This window comes from Barbatula barbatula, assembly GCF_947034865.1.
Source record: "Barbatula barbatula genome assembly, chromosome: 9".
Classification (NCBI taxonomy): Eukaryota; Metazoa; Chordata; class Actinopteri; order Cypriniformes; family Nemacheilidae; genus Barbatula; species Barbatula barbatula.
In genome coordinates, this window is record NC_136772.1 from 21,081,337 (window position 1) to 21,098,689 (window position 17,353).

General features: G+C 38.9%; 1 protein-coding gene across 1 annotated transcript in view; it reads left to right on the forward strand.

The window, feature by feature from the left end:
* The window catches only part of col4a2 (collagen, type IV, alpha 2), a 61,840-nt gene that overhangs the window by 14,502 nt on the left and 29,985 nt on the right, over positions 1-17,353 (forward strand). Inside the window, exon 4 of the mRNA XM_079464605.1 lies at positions 5,975-6,055. Within this exon, the coding sequence (XP_079320731.1) occupies positions 5,975-6,055 (81 nt within the window). The remainder of the gene's footprint in view (positions 1-5,974; positions 6,056-17,353) is intronic.

Here is a 17,353-nt window from a genome sequence, read left to right on the forward strand (position 1 = left end):
GAGGGCAAAAGGCAGCGCTCAGGAAGTTTTAAAGTAATGTGAGATTGTTGAATGCTGTTGGGTCAGTGTTCAGTGTGTGAGTGGTTGAAAGTCATATTCAGTTCCAAACTCCGTCTGATAAATTACCTCCAGCTTAGAGCTGACTGAATTTAAAGCCACTTCATATGCAGGTATTAAACATAAGCTCTCATCTTTATTTACAGCTTGGTAAAGTGGTTTGGTGTGAGGAGTGTTTTTTCTTTAGCCTAAGATTGTTTTGGATCTTTAAACTAAAATCCCATCAAAATAAATATTTGAAATATCACGCCTAGGGGTGGAGATGGCTGAGACTCATTGAAGATACTCTAGTTGGGGGCGTATTTGATGTTATTAAACTACAGCTGCAATCCTCTAGAACATTCTCTACATTTTGAGGTGGATCCCTGTGCCTTAAAATCTACTTCCTTGATTTCGCTCCCTCATTTCCAGCCCTGATCACGCCTTTAGACAAAAAGTCAGTCACATGAGGCTGTCATCTGGAAACAGCCATTTTCCTATTATACAGTAGTTTGAAATTGTAAACCGCCCATAGGATCTTGCAGTGCTTACTGAGAATCTTATCTGTAAAAACACTCTGTAAAACGTATCTGTAAAAACACAATTTCTTGTCTACATCATTTCAGTTTGTTTATGTGAGGTGTAACAATCCGTGTAACAATATTCATGCGATTGCTCATTTGTTATCTATCCAGTACCTCAGAGACGACGTATTTTTGTAGACTAACCTGAAAGTAAGCGGCGCGCTGGTTCCCTCGATCTAAAGCCAGGGCCGTACGCAGGATTTTGGAAATACCAAGGTCCAACAAATTGCTTTCTTGGAGTGCAAATTACACAACAACTGCTAAAAACATTTTTTCATGTTTATCGGTAAACGAAGTAAACACATGGTCAATTGATATTTTATACAAATACTACCAGATTGAAACACAACCTGTCTTTAATAAAGGATCATAATGCAATTGGGTTTGAAATGACAAAGGTAAAAGAGTGATAACAGAATTTCCATTTTTGAATAAACTTTCCCTTTAACTTTTTGTTAACTTGTAGCTTCAGAAGTTGCAGACACCTAGGTTTTATTAAAAATAAGTCATCTTAAAATAATATAGAAACAGAATTAAAGGACGAGAATTTGTTTAAAAGTGATGCATTTGAATTATTTCCAAATCATATAGTTGTTTTAATAGGCTAACCACGACCTATAAACACAACGAGTCAAAGCCACGCAGTTTAGTATGGACAATCGAAGCCCTGGTAATGTTTTTCCCCTCAATGCAGTTTTATAATCTCATAATCCAGCATTATCTTAAAATTTTAACAAACTTGTTTTTGTAGCATTCATTTTTCACACTGATTCTATCCTCTAGTGTAGCATCTGGATCTTGTTTTTGCCAGACACCTGTTGCAGGGATTTGCCAGAGCCGAAAGACACTTGGTGTTGAAATAACTGTGGGAATTTAGGCTGCACGGTTAACCACAGACAGTTTTGAATATGGTGCATTAAAAACATGACTCATATTGTCTTGGACTACAGAGGCGACCATACATGGATGTTTCTGTCACTTTATCATCATTTACAGTCGTAGTATTTTTCTCTGCCATGTGCCCACACAGATATGTAAACTCACAGTCACAATGTCATCACATCGTCTGGTAAGCACTGTACTGGGTTACAGTATGTCTAACACACATCAAGTATGAATGTGGATTTGAAATAAGAATGTAATTTATCCACAGTATTTGGATTTCTATTATATAGAGTCTTCTATTCAAAACATTCTTCATGTTATCCTCTAAATGTTAACCAGTTTAGGCATTAGACATTTATCCAGACACTTGTTAAGAAAGATAAGTGAATTGAGTTATTATTATCTTGTCTGCTCGAGACATTGGTGCAATTTAGTGTAATGCAGATGAATGCAGACTGTTTCTGGCTAATCTGAAGTCAGGGCTCTGGAATGAAACGTAGTCTTCCCTCCATGTCTTATTTAAGGGGCCTTAAATGTTTCTGAATGAAAGAGCCCCATTGAATGATCCGCTTTCATCTACATGACAACAAGGCTTAAATGGCTTCGAAATATGCATTATAAATATCGTATCTCTGCAAGTACATAACACATCTACACCAGCGACATTTTTGATGGGAATCCGAGTTCGTTTGACATCATAGTTAATTTCTTAAACTGTGAAATAATTTTACTGTACCACAAGGTGAGCTGGGATAGGGTAAATGTAAACTCTGGTACGCAAATGGTACTGGAGCGATCCGTTGTATCAAAGACGTGTATCGTTTTATAGTTAAAGACATGCAAAAATGCAAAGTATATTTATATAGCTGATTGTCTACGGATAAATTGTGTGCAGTTTTGACTGCAAGTTTCAGTTAACTGGCTGTTCTGTACACAGCTGGAGCCGGTACTCGAAGTGGTACTTATGTCGATGACGTGAATATGTCAGAGTTGAGAGCCAAAGGTACATTGCAAACTTAAGTTCAAGCAATTGAACCAAGTGATAAAACAAACTATGAAGTCTGTGCATAATTGTGACTGCGTTTGGTTTATTGTGCTCCCAGAATTTGTGTTTTGTATAACTGTTCTTATAAAGTTTTATGCTTGCTAATTTGTTTCCGGATATGTTTACATTCGTGGATCAGTTGAATTTTTTCATAAGGAAGTCTGTCCTCATCTGTCATGATTCCGCTATCATGTCATGTTTATTTCTTGGTCTTGCAGCGGAGTCATGGCATAGCCTTAGGTTTTGTGTGAGAAAGACATGGCTTTGTTTAGATTTTGACTTGCCATGTGCTTTCTCGTGTCCCGTCGGTGTTCCTCGCCCTTTTGTCTCGTTATCCTTCCCATTAGTGTTTCATTACCTTCATCTGCCCCTTAGTAATTATCCTGTGTTTGTTTCCCTTTAAAACATCCTTGTGTTCATTGTCCTGTGCTTGTTCGTTGTACTTGTACTGTCAAGAGTCTATGTGTGATGGTCCCAGTAACCTTGTCTTTGTTCAGGATTCTTTGTGTGAAGTTGTTTTTTGAAAGAGTAGTTTGTTTTTGCCCCCCATGTGGGAAGTATTTGTTTTCAAGTTTGTACTTTAGTTTTGGTTAGGGTTTTCCCCCATTGTGGGTGTTTGTTTTGTGTAATTAAAAGTCTTGTTAAGCCCTTCATCCCCGTGTCTGCCTGCATTTGGGTTCTCCCCTGAGATCTCTCCCCGAGATTGTGACACTTATCCATAAAACAACCCTGTAGGTGCAGTCAGGTAATGATGACCTACTGTAGAGTTTTGTTGAATGGCGTATTGTGGGTGTCGTCTCAAAATTATGTTTGACTGTGAAAAAGGAAAGTTCACCCACAAATGAAAATTCTGTCATCAATTGTTTTAGAACAAACCGAGGGTGAGTAAATGATGACAGAATTTTAATTTGTGGCTGAACTTTCCGTTTTAAATGGATATTTTAATGTGTTAGTCACCGTCAAACATAATTTTGCGAACTATCCCTTTAATACTCCATTTAAACATTTGTGAACTTTTACAAGGTCCACTACCCAACATTTTTTCATTATTCCTCTTCCAAAATGTAGATTAACATTGTGGACGTGGCAGACACTTTTATCCAAACTAATTTTTGATCGAACACATCGTTACCAATTGATTTGAAGGAATCCCAAATATCATGCAGATGAAACCCCCAACGCATCAGGGCTAAAGTTTATATTCTGTCCTATGCTATAAGATTTTCTGTCTTTGTGGGATGTTCTTTTAAGGTCAGTGTTTAGTCAGTTATCACTGTTGTCTGGGATGTTTCTGGGCCCTACAATAATAAAACTGTTGCGATCTGTATTTATTGTCTTCTTTTTTTCTGTTATTGGTATATAGCTGATGGCCTTACAGACTGTCTTCTGACCTTCCTGTAAGGCTGAACACACTGTACGTTGAACAACTTTATGTCATGTGGACTTTAAACAGTTCTTACTCTAAGTACATAAATTTTTCACTGGAACAGACACTGGAATCTCTTTCCCATGTGATTCAAGAATACCTATTAACACTTGTACACATTCCTTAGCAAATTCACCTAAATGTATTGTTTATATGATAACAATGATATGTTTTGATTGATTCCTTCTGAGAATAATGAATGGATTGAATATAAATTAGTGCCGTCAATCGTACTAATCACATAGAACCCATTTTCACAACTCTTTGCATTCATTTGGAGATTTATTTAACACTTTGAAATCTGTGCTTACAAAAATGCCAGACAAAATGGGCTTTCTGGCACAATCGTGTGTTTTTGTTCCTTCAAGTATGAACTTAATACCGGTACGCTGTCTGGCAGAGATTCACTGACGCAGCCTTTAGCCTCTGACTGTATACACCAGACTGGACCGTTGTGGCGTTGCGCCGCATCCCACAGTTAGAAGCTGTCTATCTACACTGAAGCGTCAAAGCAAATCGTGCCTAAATGGTTTAAAGGCTAAACAGCCCCAATATCAATACACAATATGTAACCAAGTCCACAAAGGTGTTTACTCAATAGATTCAGACCTCCAGTGGCAACTTGATGACCAAAACACATTCTTACCCCATATACCTCTGCGGCTGTGACGGGAACAAATGTGCTAGTTAGGTGATCATTGTTTCAGGCTCTGTTGGGAAATGTTTTTCCAGGTAGTGGTGGAAAAGGTCACATTTTTGGGGAAAGCGTGGGGTGGAACAGGATAGAAAACAATACTCCTCTCATCATCTGTTGTGATCATCAACTGTTAAGCAATACACTGAAATGATTTTGGTGCTGCTGTTTAGTCCTTTATCATCCCCACCTCATGTACGACAATACCTCCGCTTTCCTCTGGAGCTGCTGCATACAATGTTCCACATCCCAAACCCAAGTCTTTAATTTGTGGTAATCTGGTGTGGGTTTTTCAACGGCCAACTTGTAACCATTGTTATTATCTAAGTGTGGGTTTGTTTATACATTGTGTGCAATGGACCCTCACCATTTTACTATAAAATTTACGTCTGTACAAATTACCTTTACAGTCATTTGTTAGGATATCTGTTTATTTCGTTTTAATTCTGAGCTCTGCAGCAACATTTTGCGAGAAAGGAAATTCTTATGGAGGATCATAAATCACTCATAAATCCATCAATGAGTTCTCAGTAAAAGAATTGTGACTTAGGACAGGAGCATCAATGTGGCCTTTGTCTGTTGCATCCCCAACATCTCTAGATGGAACACGAACTAGATGGAATTTGTGTGAAACACTCGGTCCCATAGGAGAAAAATACAGCAAGTGGTTTTATTCTGCCTTTATTAAAGGAGTGACGTGACATGGTAACACACAGGACTGTTTCAGTGGTCAGAATCAGTGTGTAGGTGTGAAATGAGGCGCTGGCGTCATAGAATGAGGCCCTCTAAAAGAGAAGTCCCCCCCACAAAGAGATTTATTCGCAAATATGTAATGTATTCATTAGTTCAGTAATATTTATCTACAGGGCTCTAAGAATTCCCTCAATGAATTGCTGTCATAAGTTAATGCACAACTTGATGTCATGGTGAAATGCTTAGTTACAACTGTGTGGTCAAGTATAAAGTCATGCTTTATAGAACATAGAAATACCTTAGTGTAAGTTATGGATGTGTAACTTTACATCTTTGGATGTTTGGTCAACAATTTGACCCCTCACAGTTTTAGTTTATATTTGATTGTCATCTCACGTTTTAAAGACGCCACAGTTCAAGAGAAGTTATCATCTAGCATATAATGTGTCCTGAATGTGACAGGGATTTACATAAAAAATATTGGATCTTGCATAATATGTTGTATGTGCTGCTAAATGTACTTTAAATTCAATTCTGTCTCATTCTTTACAGGGTTAACATATATCCCAAATGTCATCTTACCATCTTTTGTCTCTCTTTTCTGATCTCAGGGGGTCAAGAAGTATGATGGCCCATGTGGAGGAAGAGACTGCAGTGGGGGGTGTCAGTGTTACCCCGAGAAGGGCGGAAGAGTAAGTCTGTTTCAGTCTTCTGTTTAGCCAGGTTTATATGCTTCTGTGGTGGAATTAAAAGGCAATGAAGAATGTCTCCAGCAACTGCTTCTCAACATCACCAGGTTTCCAATAGTTTTGCGGGTCAGTTTCTCTAGTCAGCGGGGAAAAAAACACCAGTTTGTGACAGCAGGTCTGTAACACTGATAATATTTAATCATAAAGAGGAGAACTGAAAAGGATACATAGTCTAGGTTTGTGTCTTAGTGTAGTGTTTTTCATCTGACGTTTGTTGGTATAACATTCACCAACAATCATCAGAACGTTTCCAAACCAGAAGCTGTGGGTGGATAAAACTATCCGCGATGCTCTGAACTCTCGCTCTGCTGCCCAAAACGCAGGGCTCGCGATCTGGAACATACATCGGTGAAAATAGTGAAGCAGTGTGTAATAAAGATCCATAGAAGGGAAGGAAGGAGGCGGGAACCGGCGAACATTCAAACACCAAAACTTTAATTAAATAAACAATAAACACTGAACACGGAAGTAACCGGCAGCCACCTCACGGTAGACTGCCGGCCATAAAACATACACAAACTAAACATATGTCCGGGCCCGGTCCTCTCTCGTCAACAGTCCTGCCGAACATCCTTTTAAGCTCCCAATCTCCTCCTTGATAAGATGCGGGACCGGTGCGCGCACAGCTGCTTGCACTGATCACTCACGCCACCGGCCCCGCGTCACGGCTCTCGTCCCGCCTTCCTCACCACACAGTGTTATAGTAAAAAACTCTGATCAAGTCTCTCTTTGATCAGAGATCAAAAAGCATGTGGAAGGACTAAGAACAATGACGGACTACAAAACACCACCCTCCAGGGCGATGAATGCAGACGCTTTACTTGCAAATGAGCTAAACACCTTTTATGCTCGCTTCGTGGCTGCAGCTAACAGCGCCAATTACGCTAACCGCACGCCATCTAAAGGTGATAACGGAGTTAGAGGTTTTAACAACACTGCTAAGGTTGCTAACTTTTTTAACAACACTGCTAACAGCATGCAAGCGGAGAGTGCCGAAGCGAATAATGCAATCATCATCTCTTAGCACAACGTGAGAACAACCTTCAAGAGAGTGAATACCAGGAAAGCAGCAGGACCAGACGGCTTCACAGTTCGGATACTGAGAGCCTGTGCTGATCAACTAGCTTCGGTATTTACAGAGATTTTCAAGCTCTGCCTGAACAGTCTGTAATACCCTCGTGCTTTAAACAGTCCACCAATGTTCCTGTCCCAAAGAAACCCCAGCTCTTAATGACTACCGTCCAGTAGCTCCATCCTCCACTGAGATGACGTTTTGAGAGATTAGTAATGGACCTCATCACTTTCTCACTACCCGACACCATGGACCCGTTGCAGTTTGCATATCACCCTAACCACTCCACAAAGACGCACACCTCCATCACACAGCCCTGAACCATCTGGACAACAGAAAAGGGAATTACGTTAATTCTGTTCGTCGACACCAGATCAGCATTTAACACCATAATTCCCTCCATACTCGCCTCCAAGCTGGAAGTGCTGGGACTCAGGCCATCCCTTTGTTGGGATGACAGACACACCGCAAGCAGTTCTTGGTGGAAATCTCACCTACCCTCAGCACTGGAGCCCCCCAAGCTTGTGTTTTGATCCCCCTGCTGTACTCACTGTACACATATGACTGTTTAGCCACTTCCACCACCATTGTCAAGTTTGCTGATGACACGGTTGTGGTGGGCCTGATCTCCAACAACGATGAGATGACCTACCTTGAAGAGATCAAAAACCTGGAGACATGGTCCCAGGAAAAAAATCTCCTCCTGAACGTTAGCAAGACAAAGGAGATGATTGTGGACTTCAGTACAAAGCAGGAGAGGAGGAACTACCAACCAAACATGATCAACTTGACCCCAGGGGAGAAATGATTTAGTTTCCGGTATCTTGGAGTTCACATCTTACAGAACCCTCTCATGGTCATGTGACATCCACCACACAGTTAAACCGGCAGTGTCTTTTCCACCTCAGACGCCTAAGGGACTCTAAACAGCCCTCTCAGGTGCTCAGGACTTTTTAAACCGGCACAGTTGAGAGCATCCTGACAGGAAGCATCATATCGGAAACAGCACCTAGCAGGACATACTACAAGCTCTTCAGAGGGTGGTGCGATCAGATGAGCATTCCATCCGCACTGAGCTTCCTGACCTGCCCACCATCTACACTAGACGGTGCTTGACCAAGGCCAGGAGGATAATGAAAGACCTCAACCATCCCAACAATGGACTGTTCTCTGTTGCAGTCAGGAAAGCGTTTCCACTCCGTGAAGGCAAATACAGAGAGAATGAGGAGGAGCTTCTTCCCTCAGGCTATCAGGGCCCTCAACCAGAACTTTCCTGCGTAACACAACTCATACAACAAACATGACTGTATATGCATATATTGCGCATTGTACATAATTGTAAACTTATATATATATATAGCATATATTGCACAGCACTTGCACTTTCCATGGACATCCGTAACCTGCCCACACTCCCCTTACACTATTTATATTTCATTTAACCTTCTTTTTCTTTCTATCTCTATTTCCTATTCTTATTCTATGTATGGTTGTGCATGTGAATAAGCTTTGAACATGAACAATAAGAAAAAGCTTTTTATTTCTAGCTTTTTATTCCAGAAAAAAATTTGGTCCGGCCCCAAATACCACACCATACATTCCTCCTCAGAGCCCACATATTGATCCAATATTGCAAATCCTTCTGTGTGGTAGCCTGCTTTGGTGACCATATCATTAAATGCTGCACAGCAGTTGCATAGCACACATAAGGGGGGCGCTCGTGAGCACCATTCAGTATCAACACGACAATTGGGACACACTACAGTCTTGGATATTCAATTCACATTAATTTGGGACAAAGTCACCATTATGGCTTGGATACTAGTGATGGATACAGCTGTTAGTGGAGCAGTAACATCAAATGTTATATTATATGGTTATTACCAAATTAACATGTTTACTGACACTAGTTGTGTCTACCTAAGACAAATTATTTAAAACCATATTAAATTGTGCTTTCTTTTCAAGAATCAAAAAAGTTTTAGGTCTATGGAAGTGAAACAACATTTAAATTGTTAATATAAGAAAATATGAAAAGTCCCAAGAGAATATCTAACTGTACAAGACGCAGTTTGTTTGTTCGTCATATTGCTGACCTTTCTCGTCTGTGGCGAAGGAAAAGGTCTTAAGGGAGGGTGGGGGAAAGAGGAAATACATTCCTCAGCAAAAACGTCAGGATATGAAGGATCTTGTGAGTATAGCTTGAGATGTCCGTTAGGTTGTGTTTTTCCTGCACTATACAGTAGCAGGAAAAGGGCTCTGATTGTTCTATGAAACCACAGCCTTTCACTCTAAAAAAAGTGCTATATATTACGTAAAGTGGTTCTTAGCTCGTGGTTCATAGGGGAACCAGTTTTAGTGCCATATAGAACCATATTTTGGTGTTCATTGGTTCTTCAGCGTTTTTTTGGGATGACTACAGTATATGCTACAGTATATAGAACCGCCGAAGATCCATACAGGGCCTTACTAGTTCTTTATACGGAAACAGTGCTACTGTAAATAGCACCTCGGTCACCCCAAATAACCTTTAAAATAGAGTGTAAGTGCCAAGGTGTTTTTGGTATAGGTGTTTTGGGTTTATGTACCCATTCTAACAAACAAGGAAAGCAATAGCAGATGAGCACTCCCTGTGTTGGTATTTGTGACCCACTTGACACAGACAGAAATGCCATACATCAGTTTTTCTGACACTTTGTTAGTTAAGTATTTTTACAGTTTCAGTGCTTTAGTCATACTGTATGGCAAAAACACATTTACATTATTGCTTATGTTACAATATAACATCATCATCATCACTATTACTAAAGCAAAAAAAATCCTAACATGAAATATTCAACTTTGGTGTGTACTTGGATATTCACACAGCTTTGTTGAGCAATGTTTATTATTAGTGACATATTTGTTTTCTTTTACAGTCTTTCACCACCTTAATTTAGTCAAATACACTTTTCCACTCCTAATGTCCTAGGTTTGATATATGATGTTTATAAGGAAAACGATTCTCACAGATGTTTGGACACAATTCACATCTCGGGTCCCTTGTGATACACGGATGTTCATCTTGTGATGTCAGCGGGAAATAAACCCAAAAGGAATACAATATGTTTAGTTATCTCAGGACCGCTTGTTTTCAACATGGAAGGTGTGCGATACGTACTGAGTAGCTGTTGATATTTTAAACTTTTTTCTGAGCTTAGTTAAACAAGAAATGAAATATTTGTTTAAATTGAATAAAACACTCAATATAAAAGTGATATAGGTTTATTCACAGGGATATTTGTGAACAAACAATCAAATAAATCCTAAAAGATAATCAGATGAATTCACAATAGGCACATGGTGTTGTTTACCAAATTTATGAATATCAGATTTGGTACATCTGCGACCTTGGCAAAAGTGTATAAAGCTGTTTTCCCATGGCTCAAATTCTGTCAAACAACCAATAATATGTATTGCTTTTAACATGGGAAAATTTTGTGTTGGACTGATTCTCCCAACACCATGTAATATAATATCAACATTTCAGATATTCACTGTAATTCACAGTATTTGTTGGGAGACATAACATCTGCCCCAACAAACACAACCAGGCGTAACACTCTGATCCATTAAAACACCACAATGCTGGAATGTAGTTTGCCGTTATAGCATTGTGAACTGTCCTTAAAATCTTCTGCTGTATCGTTCAGCAACTAAACAAGACAAAACACCATTACTGTATAAATGAGGATTTCTAAGTTGAGGGTCATTTAGTGAAGATTACTTTTTGAGAAGATAACGTAGACCAATAGTGCCTTGCAGTCAAAATATCCCATATCAGCATCATTCTTGCGGAAGTTGTGTATTGCCTGAAAAGAAAAGTAAAGAGATTACACTTTAGCAAGGAAACAAGACATAAAAGAATAGCAAATAAAAATGCCACTGTTTTAAACATCACTATAAGGAAGCATTATATTGAAAAACACACATCCATGTTACAGAAGGAAGGGATGCATGCATGACAGAAAGTTGACACAATGTGTACCGTAAGATCATTTTTATGGTGGGAAAAAGACACATCCCTCTCGCCCGTATTTTTAGGGGGTCTCTATAAATGGATATCCATATACCATGCAAACAAGTTGTTTATCCTGAAGCTCTTTTAATAGACTGCTTTGTGCCTGTGTGAGAGAGGATGCAGTTGCAAGTCTTGAATCTCCTGTCTCTAGGAGAGGAAAAATCGCTGGATCTGATTTGATCATAGACTTCCATTCCAGTCTCCAAGCTACATTTTTTATTTTTAACACAATTAATCTTAAGCATGTTGTTTTTTACTACAGCAACAACCTTTCATCGCTTTACCATAGAAACCTAAAAGCCTGCTTGCTATTAGGCAGAATCCTGGAAATGATCTGCCATTTTTAAGAGAATTCAATTGTTTTGCTGGGAAAAAACACCCTAACCAGTGCCAATTCCTTATATTCAATGTTTGCTATGACGTCAATGGACCAATATTGGTATAATGGCTGAGTTTTTGCATCTTTGGTGGTGTTTTATTAGTTTCCTATGCCGATCCGGTTAATTTTGTGGAAGTTTCCGCCGTTTCCCGAATGCCTGCTGCTCATTTTTCCCACTGCTTTATTTCTTCATACGTCATTACTGAAAGTAGTTCTTCTTTTCTTACCCTGCTTAAAGGACTTTTTTAACTCTTTGAAATATAAACCCCTCCACTCCGCCTGTTCCTTTTCCATTTCTGACTTTGACTTTTTAAGACTCTTGGAAAACACTAAATGTATTAAATATCACACATATAAAAACAAAAAGAGCATTGTGAGCAGAGTGAAGCAGACGATGCGAGTAGGCATACAGAGTGTTCTATTCTCATGGCATCTATTGGGGTGGGTGGGATTCGGGCATTCCAAACATCTGAAATTACTCTCATGGGCAGTGCAGAGTTGACCCCGCATGTGAGAGACTGTAAACCGGTGCTTGCATTTGCTTGTAGGACAAAACAAAGCATTCAGCAGTAGTATCATGTTTTTTTATTATTATTTTACTTCTTCTAAATACATGTTAAATTGTCACTTCTAAAATATATAGACGTGGAAAGAATTTAGAGACCATTTAAATTGTTTTCAGAATTTACATATTTGGATAAATTATCATCTTTGTTTCATTCTGTGAACTACTAACAATATTTCCCCAGATTTTAAATAAAAATAACAGAAAAAATGCTCTGTATTTTTCAGACCTCAAATACTGCTAAGAAAACAAGTTCACATTCACTTTCAAGCAATACAACAGTAATATTTACAAAGGATTACAAAATACGATCACATAACCCCAATGTTATCAACCCTTCACTGGCTACCCGTTAAGTATCGTATTGACTTTAAAGTTCTTTTAATCACTTATAAAGCCTTAAAGGGTTTAGCCCCTACCTACCTAACAGAGCTTCTATCACACTACAACCCATCACGCTCTCTAAGATATCAAAACTCTGGACTTTTGATAATACCTAGAATAACTAAATCCACCAAAGTGGGTCGAGCTTTCTCATACGTAGCACCTAAACTCTGGAATAGCCTTCCCGACGCTATTTGAGGGTCATTTACTTAAATGCAAAATTGGCTAAATATACGACCGGGATACTGCATTTATTAGATATTATTTACTAGAATAATTGAACTTATTATAAGTTTTACCTTTTTTGTGTTTTAAGTTTTCTATTTTCCCCTGTAAAGCTGCTTTGGAACAATGCACGTTGTGAAAAGCATTATATAAAATTGAATTGAATATTTGTATTTAGGTACATGTAGGTGATAATCTGTATTTTATCAAAGTCTACATGTGTCTGGTCATGCTGTCAGTCTTTCACATTACTGCTGGATGACTTTGTCACTCCTTAGGTTTATTTTTGTTGAAACTCAACAGACACTGAACAGGAATGGCCACAATACATCTGGCAAAGCAGATTAAATGAAAATGTGGAAGGCTCTTTTAAAAATTTGTATCCAAATTTTCAGATTTCTCATACAGTTTGACTGGCTGTCATATAACTTATTGGACACGAACTCCCATAGACGACTGCTGAAAATGTCTGCGCATACAAACATGTGATTTCGCTGATATTTTTTTAACAATAATTACACAATAATGTCGAAAGTAAAAACAATGTCCTTGAGTTGTGAAAAACAGTATGATTACTTTTCGGTATGTCGCAGTAACAACATTGTCTAAATACCTAAGACATTTACAGTAGACTAGTAAAACACCATTTTACTGCCCTTTCAGTTCACTCTATTTAGGCTACAGTACATGATAAAAGCGTATCCCTGTTTTATTAATGGCTCTGGCCTTTTGTGTGTTAGTCTCAACACAGGACTCAAACCAGCAGTTTTCACTCAATAGGCAGTCTAAACAATGATGTAAGAGGAATCACCGAGAGTGTCTTCAAAGGAAACAGAGAGACGCACATTGATGACTTTTGACGTATGTTCAGACATGCGTCTGTCTTTTTCAGACAGGTGTATAGATCTAACCTTCCTCACTTGATTTCCAGTCAGTGGGTGGTATCTTACGTCATCTTTTATCTATCTGTATGTGTTCATACTTCACGTTTTTGCCACACCTACCATTGGGATGTTCATGGTCAAAATGTAGTAGCCTTACCTATTTCTAATCTTTACCATCTTAATCAGAAATAAATAGCAACAAATGTATGTTGTAAATTGCTTATATATAGTGAATAAAAAAGTTACTTTCAATAATTTGTCTTTTTGGGCGTTCCTGGTTACAGTTTGTGCGGACAGCAAGAAACAGTAATCAGTCTATCAGTGACATCATACTGTAGTTAATACAGTCGGATCATGTTATGGTTATGGTTACTCTGTTAAAAACCTCCACCCGGAGTAACGGTTCCCATACGTTTCTAAAACACACCCAGACCTCTCACACATGTTCTGGCTCACGGACCACTTTCATGTGCATTTACATATGTCATACTGTACATACATGTCACATTGATAGTGCATAATGATAAACAGACTATTGGATGGACACCACATGCATTTCAAAGAAATGTTCAGAAAGGAGGCCAAAAAAGGAGATCGTTGTATCAGTACACCAGGCCACATTAAAGGCATCAGTGATGTTGGTCATTTAGAGACGTTGTGTGATAACTTCCAGCTGTCACACAAAATGTCACCACAATTCAGTACAGGTTTATTCTTTTCCTGGATAATCTCTAATGTTTGTTTGGTATAAAGTTGTTATTCTCCATCTGGAGTATTTAGGGACCTGTCAAATAAGTGAAGGCCTTTTTAAATGAAGTCTAAAACGTCTAAACACAGTACAACTAAATTAAACACAAATATTTGCAAATATTTGTTTTGATTGCACCAAACTCATTCACACCAATGCCACATTTTGTGAGGTTTTGATTCCCGAAATGAAGCATTATGAGAATTATGATTCATTGCAATTGACACTGATCTTCACACTGAAAATCTGCAAGTACATACATGTAGGCCTTAAAAAATATGGTTCAACCAAACTACCTACATGTTCCCTGTCAAATCCCCCTGCTTTCCCCAGGGAGCTGTTATTGCTCAAAACATACAGTCTTATTCAAGCCAGCTTGCTGATAACACTGGCACGTTCTGACAGCTATAACATTTGCAGAGGAAGGGATGACTAATCCTACTGTCTAATCCCTTGCGGTTTAGTCTGGTGGCCAAATGCATCCTTCCCCTCAAATGTCTATTGTGTGTAAAGATTTCCTTTAGTGGACTGAAGCACCGAGCCAAACTACTGGCCATCAGTCCACCCACGTTTGGATCTCTTCCCTGCTTGTCCAGTTGGTCAGCGGAAGAGCAATGTTTTAGCACAGCTGGGACTGCTGGCAAGTTTATTTGTGAGAAATAAGTCCATCATGTAAACTCACGCCCGACACGCTATATACATGTGTGGTATCTGTCATATTGTATTAGATCTTTACTGTAAATCTGTAAAGAATAAAAATAATTTTGCCCAAAAGCTATTTTATGATTTTCTCAATGGAAACATAATGCGCATTACAGTATAATCCTGAGGTCTGGCACCCCTGGGCATGTCTGAAAGATTTGAGAGATACAGTAATGAGTCTATATCATTTTTTTGGTTGAAGTGCTTGAATTCTTTATATATACAGTACAGAGTTCCCTAGACTCACGCTTACTTACATCACAGCTGTGTCATGTCTGCTCTTACTGTATATCCTGAGCCGTAGAGGGCTCATTCCTGAATCCTGAGGCAACAGTGCAGGTTCCTGGATCCAAACACCTCTTCGAAAGCTGGGGGGCCCACCCAGGTCCCACAAACCGGAGATACACATGCGCACATGAATTGCATACACACGCATTCAGACACACATACTTATGGAGAAAATCGGGTTCACACATGGCATCTGGAAAACAAAAACTGTTTTTCCCTAGCGATGCTTCACATATTTGTTTTCTTCCTCCCATCAATCTCTCACCCACGGTCACTGTGTTTACTTGCTGCTTTGTTTATTGCAGTGTCTTTTTGTATTGTCTGATTATCTCTGGACTGAGCTGTACAGCAAAAGGGCCTCTCGGGTAAATGGGCACTTCTGATTGTCTTTTTGTACAGATTACTAAATAGCAACGAAACCACCAAAGAATAGTCCTAAACACCAGTTTTGCTGAAGTTGAGGGGAAAGATTTTATTTGGGGTAGAAAAAACGGTGTTGTACTGAACGCCTGGGTAAAAATACCACACAAACATTGATTGGTATACAGAACAAATGTAGGATTTTAGTAGGACTCTTTAATAACCATTATAGTCATATGTCATATTAATATTGTCATTTCTGTGTGCCCAGATGAGGTTCCCTCATCAGTATTAAAAAATGTTGCGCTCATCCTGATAAAGCGAAAGGCATGTGCGGCAGTCTGTGTGCCAGAGACCAAAAGAGGAGTCTAGACCAGTAATGGTCAAATCTAAACACATTAAAGTATAATAAACAAAGGATTTTAGTATAGCAGATCTGGTCTGAAAATGTCCTCTGAACTCAAGCCAGTTATCAGGAGAGTGTCAGAAAATGACTTATTATGGCTGGATAGAGTCACAGAATCATACTCTTATTCTTTCTTTCTTTCTTTCCGTCCTTTTTCAGTCAACAGATGCTAATTTGCGTGTTGGTTCTTTCATAAACAAAATTCTTCTTCTGCACCCATTGCTTGGCTTTGTCCCCCCAGGATGTTGATTTAAGGGTCCAAGACATATAAAGGGTTTCTAAGGGCCACTTCACTAACTTAGTCATTGTGGTTTAATTCAGTTTTAAACACTAGACACCTCTGACACCCCATTATGTCACCATGCTTAAGAAAAATTCAGTTAACCCATTTACTGGCACTAAATTATATCTAAGGCAAATTATAATGTTATATCTGCTTCAGGCACCTTTTTGTAGTGAGTGATATATCATTTTAAATGATACATTGAAATAAATATATATTTGATACCATTACAACGACAAAGGATGTAGTGGAGCATGACATCCGTTATTTTGACGAACCACATCTGTGGTTACTCTGCAGGGACACCTGTGTGAACTTCAACATACGACCTTGGGGCAAAAAAATGAAAAAATGACTAAATCAACTTCCCTGTTTAATTCTTTTTGAGGCCATTGTAAATGTTTTCTTAAATGTGGTCTCAGACAAGGATGACACTCAACATATTGACATTATCAGACACCCACTTAATGCCTCTATCTATCTGTTCACCATCCTGTTTAGATTCCTGCCTTCCTTATGGGAGATATCTGTTACTAAACCAACAGTCTGAACCTTGGCAACAGTTCCAGCCCTTTAGCCAACTGAGCAACAAAGTAAATACTGAGAAAAAGTCGAGAGGACCTATGAAAAATGGGACTGGGGTGTATGTGCTACATCTGCTTGGGAGCAGCCCTAGAGCCTCACGTGTATTTCCTCTATCGCATTTCCCAAGGACCGGATACATTTCATTGTGAAGATTAGTCATAGACTTAATAAAATGAGCTCCAAGGGGAGGTAAAACGAACTGCAACCTCCGACTGGGAATATACCAATATATACCCCAGATTATTAAACATTAATCTGCATGATGCAACTGTTGTTTTAAGCATAGAGTATATTAATACA